Source organism: Myotis brandtii, unplaced genomic scaffold (assembly GCF_000412655.1).
Source record: "Myotis brandtii unplaced genomic scaffold, ASM41265v1 scaffold34, whole genome shotgun sequence".
NCBI lineage: Eukaryota > Metazoa > Chordata > Mammalia > Chiroptera > Vespertilionidae > Myotis > Myotis brandtii.
In genome coordinates, this window is record NW_005363098.1 from 2,542,036 (window position 1) to 2,548,752 (window position 6,717).

A 6,717-nucleotide genomic window follows, 5' to 3' on the forward strand; every position below is an offset into this window, starting at 1 on the left:
TAGAAGGTAAATAAACCCCAGATACCTGCTTCCAGTTGCCATGGCCACGGAGCTGGAGCGAATAAAAACAAAAAAACAAAAAAAGGAAAGGCTGGGAGCTTCAGTCGCCAGGGGGCTTGGTCAGTCTGAAAACAGCCATCAGCCTCTCACCCAGGCTGGCCAGGCACCCCAGTGGGGACCCCCACCCTAAAGGGGGTGTGAGCAGCCTGAAAACAGCCATTAGCCCCTCACCCAGGCTGGCCAGGCAGCCAAGCGGGACCCCCACCCTGATCCGGGACACCCTTCAGGGCAAACCAGCTGGCCCCCACCCGTGCACCAGGCCTCTATCCTATATAGTAAAAGGGTAATATGCAAACTGACCCTAACAGCAGAACGACTGGGAATGACTGGTCACTATGACACACACTGACCACCAGGGGGCAGACACTCAATGCAGGAGCTGCCCCCTGGTGGTCAGTGCGCTCCCACAGGGGGAGCTCTGCTCAGCCACAAGCCAGGCTGATGGCTGCCAGTACAGCGGTGGTGGTGGGAGCCTCTCCTGCCTCCTCAGCAGTGCTAAGGATGTCCGACTGCAGCTTAGGTCTGCTCCCATCTGGCAAATGGACATCCCCCGAGGGCTGCCGGGCTGCCAGACGGATGTCTGATTGCCATCTTAGGCCCAATCCCCTGGTGAGCATGCCTAAGCCAGCAAGTGATCACCCCCAAGGGGTCCCAGACTGCGAGAGGGCACAGGCCGGGCTGAGGGACCCACTACCCCCGAGTGCACAAATTTTTGTGCACCGGGCCTCTAGTTTTAAAATATAAAATCCAGTAATACTTTTCATATCTAAGACTCTATCATCTCCCAATTAATCTCTGATATTAAACATTAAAATTCTTGATATATTAAACTCTTACCGTAACCCATTCCTTTGGTCAAAAGCAGGTATCATAGAGTTAGGATGTTCTGACATTAAAGCAACAAGCAGCTGTAGGACATCCATTAGGTTGTCATCCTAAAATCATTTTAGAAAAAAAATGTAATAAAAAAAAACAACTTATTTGAACACTAAATACTTCTAAAACAATAGAAATTTCAATTATAACGTAAGGTAAATTATTTAAAATGAATGTTTTATAAGAAATTCAAATTTCTAAAATTTACTTATTTTTTTTCCTTTTTATTGAATTTACTGGAGTGACACTGGTTAACAAAATTTTACATGTTTCACATGCACAATTCTACAGCATGTCCTCTGTACACTATATTGTATGTTCATCAACACAAAAATGTACTTATTTAAAACACATTTAATCAGATTATTAGACTACATCTGACATGTATTACATTTTCCCAGTGCTAAAAAATAAAGGAAAAAAGCCCTTGCTGGTGTTGCTCACTGGTTAGAGCATCAGCCCATTCACCAAAAGGTCACAGGTTTGATTCCTGGTGAAGGGCAAGTACCTGGGTTGCAGGTTCTATGCCTGGCTCCAGTAGGAGCACATGCAGGAGGTAACCAATCAATGTCTCTCTCTCATGCAGATGTTTCTCTGTTTCTCCTCCCTTCCACTTCCCTCCCCCCCTTCCTTCCATCTTAAAAAAAAAAAAAATGGAAAAAATATCCTCGGGGGAGGATTAACCAAAAATAATAATGGAAAAAAAGATATATCAACATCCTTTTCAATCACATAATTTTAAATACCATTACAAATGAGTTGTTTAACTTATCAATATTTGAACATGCAAAATCAATAGGAAGACTGTGCTATGAATTTAAAATTCCAATCACTTTTAGTCATTTTACATCAACATCGATAGGCTGCCTTCTGCATGCCCCTACTGAAAATTGAGCTCACAACCTGGGCATGTGAATCGAACTGGTAGCCTCCTGGTACATGGATCAATGTTCAACCACTGAGCCACACGGGCCGGGCTCTAACTTTAACACTTTTAAACTCTTTCATGATATTTCTGAGCCCTCTTGAGGTAATAAAAGCTATTTATATGAAGTTTGCTAAGATTTACTTCTAAAATACATTTATTCCCCATAATATGTATATCACTAATGAAAGATTTAACTTTTTTACTTTAAAAAAGCCTGTAATACAGCTTCAAAAAATAAAAATCCCAAAATATAAAATTCAAATGTTACCTCATGCATAGTGAGTAGGTAATTAAGAATGGCCTGTAGTTCATCTTCCTTTACTCCAGAATCCTTTAAAAACATAATTACAAGTATCTTAAACTGGCATATAAAAATTTTTTTATAAAAATTTTACATATAGATTTGTCAACATAGTTGCTATAAATATAAAAAGATAATGTAATATAGAATCTAAATTTAAAATATAAACTGACAGATGCACTGAAGACATGCAAAATTCAAGACTGTAGGTTAGAAGAAGTCTGACATCAGTATTTGCTTTCCTCACCTTATATGATAACCTATCTAGTTAAGCTACAGAATCCTCAAGTAAGCTAGCAATACTTATTAATGATAACTAAAAATGTATTATCCATACCCATCAGTCCTCTAAATACAAAAGATAACTTTTCTATTTTTTTTCTATTAAATTTGGAGAGTGAAAGAAACAGTTTCTAAAATTACCAAGTTAAAATGTTAGGCACTAAAAATGGAGTAGTAATTTCACTGGTAAAAACATTGGACTTTTAAATGAATATAGTATGAAAATTTTTAACCTAGTCTATCAATTATTAATCATAAAACTAACCTGCAATCTAAAAAAAATAAGAAAGAAAATTAGGTAACAAGCAAAAACACACCAGGAAAGAAAAAAAGTTCAATTTAAGGGATAAATTTTTTAAAATAATGTATCTGATTCTGCAATATATACTAAATATATATATAAATTTAATATATATTAAATCAACTTACCACAATATTATGTGACAGCTAATAAAGCATTAAATTGTAAAGAACAAGAAATAAAATGATATAGGAAAATATTGAATAAAAAACTGGCAACAAATATATTTATATATTGCTGTCTAATAAAACCAAAACACCTTCCTTAAAAATAATACTAAATTTCACTCTATAGTAGAATGAAATTGGTCAAAACATAATTATTTCTAAAGCCTGACACACCTACCTGGCATATTTATATAGGAAAATCATTTCTCAAAATCTAAATGTCAGCTATAAGGAACTCCCTAAAAATAAAACCTCCTTGTGTAGCTTTGTTGACTACTGCATGAAGCAGTACCAGAGAGAAACTAGAAACAGTAAATATTTGCTGAATGAAAGAATGAATACATTGAACTCCTACAGAAATTCATATACCGTATATTACAATTATCTATCTCAGATTCTGCAATAATGTATATCCCTACATGCCCAAGAAAGATGAACAGAAAACAAACATAGATACAAATATTTTTCAAAATATTTTCCAATGTGTAACCCTAATAACAGAGCAAATAAACCAAGAATGTATTTTATCTGAAATTATAAGTTAAAATACACACAAGCTATAATGCTATAGGATAAGAAAGTGAACTCACCCTCATCACTAACTGCTTAATGAACATCAATAAGAATGCTCTTAGAGAAAGTATTTCTTTTGGAGTAGGTCGTGGTCCATCTTTAAAAAAACACACACACACATTTAGTGTTTCAAATACCTCAAAGCTAACTATAAAAAATTCACTTTTCAAATAATGTTTCCACTTACTATAAAAAACATAAAGGTCAGTGCCCTAAAGAAAGACAAGCATTCAATCTCATATGCAACTGCATATATAATACTCCAAATGAACAAATTGGGTTACGCTGAAACTAGCTTGAAGTTTGTTTTTAAATAATGTCAAAGGAATCTCAAAACATAAAAATGAGGCAATAAAATTTGTATTCAATAATAACGTGCACTTATATTTTGTTTTAAAAGACTCACAATGACACTATGACAACATAAGTTTACCACACACACACAAAAAGTGGAAAAATCCAAACTGTTATGTGAATTTAGTATGGAAAAAACTTTTCTCTACTTTAGCACTGTTGTAAGCTAATACAAAAATCTCAAGAAGTATAACTCAACACAGCATCATTCAGGAAGAAGTTAAACATTATGTTGGCCACCTCTGACATCTCCTCTTCTTGAGCAACTCCTTGGTCACACATGGCTCACATTAAAGTCAATTTTCATGTCTCAAACATATAATTCCCAGAAAGCTTTTGAAACCAAATACCCATTGTTCCGAGATCCTAAGTGAGTACCTGTTTTCTGCAATTTTCCCCCCACTAATCATTATTTACAACTGGTTCCTAGACCACCAAAGCATAGGACCACCATGACCTTGAACAGGTCAATTAAAAGAGGAAGAAAATTATTTAAAATTTGTTCCACATGACAATTCCCAAAGAATAGGCTACAGAGTTACAGTAGAATCATAAAGTTTGTCCAGCTCTCTCACTTGAAGTCTAAGACGTTCCCAAGGTCACTAATCAGTTATAAAATCAAGGCCAGAACATAATACCAATGCCCAGGACAGTATATGATACATCTACAGCACCATGAAAGAGTCAGCAGGAAATTATGACCTAGTTCTAGATCTACCACAACCTTGCCAGCTCAAAGAGATCATATTACTTCTATATGTCCTCACAGCTTTCTAAATTACAGACAGAATATTATCTGAGAATAATTCAAGTTTATTTTGAAAGGGATAAAAAAAAAAAAAAAAGCACTGTAGCCCTGGCCAGTGTGACTCAGTTGGTTGAATGCTGTCCCATACACCGGAAGGCCTCGGGTTCAATTCTCGATCAGGGCACATGCCTATGTTGTGGGTTCCATCCCCAGTGGGGTGGGTGCAGGAAGCAAACATTGAATGTCTCTCTCTCACATTAATGTTTCTCTCTCTGTCTCTCTCTCTTTCTCTCTCTTCTCTCTTCTCTCTCTCTCTCTCTCTCTCTCTCTCTCTCCTCCCTCCCTTCTTCTCTCCCTTCCTCAAATCAAATTTTTCAAAAACAGAAATTTTAAAAAGTACTGTACAAATTTGAAGCCTCATCTTTGTAAATCACTGAACAGCCCTTTGAGTACAATCAGAATGTATGTGGTCTGACTCTCCAGCAACCATTTTCCAATTTCAACCAAGAGACCACAAGTTTTATTAAGGGACTGACACCGTCCTCACTCTGAGATCATGTGTTTCAGAGGCAGGAAGGGCCTCAATGTCTGGATCAATCTGATGAATACCTGCTACACAGATGGGCACACAATGCAATCAGAGCCAATGAGAAACAAAGACAATGAAAGCGACTTTTGCTGGCAATGCTCAATGCAGGCGGATGCTCTTTTGCTGGACTTGAAGTTGTGAGGATGTGAAGGTGAAGTGGTGGCTGCTTGGTACTACCAAAGGAGAGAATACATGAAAACTGCCAACAGAGAACTGGGTCCCAGGGCCATACTCTGAACCCCTGTGCCAAGTTTTACTAAAACTGCCTGCTTAAATGTCCTTATTAACTCCCTATTACGATGTAAGCCAGTTTGAAGGAGGTTTTGCAATACTCAAAAACAAAAGAGCCACCAATTGTCAAAATTTTTATTTTGAACCCTTCCATGAACTCCTGACATGATGAATGAATATTATTCTTCCAGTAATTTAGTCTCCTGATTATACAGGAAAATAATTACTGAAATGTTGTGATTTCATTACACTATTTATTAGAAGCAGATATTCCCTACTTCTGCAAGAAATCTCCATCTCCCACCCCCCCAAAAAAAATACTGTTTTCAAATATCTCATTGTGACAATTGGCACCAGCATCAATACCAGTCGCTAATGTAGACTTTCTTCTCATTTTCAGTGACTTAAAACTATCATTCTAGTCATAGTTGCTCCCCAGACAACACCAGCAAAAGTAGCATTCTTTTATAAAAGTAATAAGTTATTAACCTTTGGTAACCACGATTTAGGACAAACTATCAATATAATCAACAGACTAAAAGAAAATTTTACCATGATGAAATTTAGAAAAACTTCCAGAGTACTGTAACATAATTGGTTAAAAAAGAAAATAAAATCCTTATTTGCCATATATACAGCATAATACATTGACAGAGCTGCTATACCTAATCCTTTTGGGATGATGCCACTTCGATCCTGAGGATTCACTGCCCAGTAATAGTACTTCAGTGTATGCATGATGAGGAGCACTGTTCCAACTCTCCGGATGGTATTGTATATGTTGACAGTACCGATGAATTCAGTGGACAGGTAAGTATAGAGTGTTAGCTGAACCTAGAGGATGAAAATGAAGAGCTTAAATCAAAGGAGCAAACCAGCATTTTACCCATTTCCAGTTAATGTCCTCAGGCCGCTTTACTTAAACTGTATTGTTCCACAAAGCAAGATGCTGAGCTTGGTAATAACTTCCATGTTAATAAATATAACACATATCCACTGATATACACATGCAAGCATACAACAGTAGAATTATAAACACCCCAACTATAATTTATGCAGTGCTAATGTTCTATGGGAAAAAAAAAACTGATTCTTACTTAACAATCAGCAATTATTCATGAGCATGTATAACTTCTTTATAATAAAATTACTACTTATGCTATGCATAGAGGTTTTAAAATCTAGAAATTTTCTTTGTTTTGGAAAAAATTAGAAGCTAGAATAACTCAAAAAAGAGAAAAAAAGTAGAGGTAGCTGAAAATAAAAGTAGATACTCTTTGTAATACTTTAAGCAATAAAAAAATAAT

General features: G+C 36.2%; 1 protein-coding gene across 4 annotated transcripts in view; it reads right to left on the minus strand.

The window, feature by feature from the left end:
* LRBA (LPS-responsive vesicle trafficking, beach and anchor containing) overlaps positions 1-6,717 on the minus strand; it is a 566,714-nt gene that overhangs the window by 481,630 nt on the left and 78,367 nt on the right. For all 4 annotated transcript variants that reach the window (XM_005871408.2, XM_014543868.1, XM_014543867.1 and 1 more), the window contains exons 14-17: positions 6,076-6,244; positions 3,506-3,585; positions 2,133-2,195; positions 898-995 (exon numbers count right to left, since the gene is read on the minus strand). In XM_005871408.2, the coding sequence (XP_005871470.1) occupies positions 898-995; positions 2,133-2,195; positions 3,506-3,585; positions 6,076-6,244 (410 nt within the window). The remainder of the gene's footprint in view (positions 1-897; positions 996-2,132; positions 2,196-3,505; positions 3,586-6,075; positions 6,245-6,717) is intronic.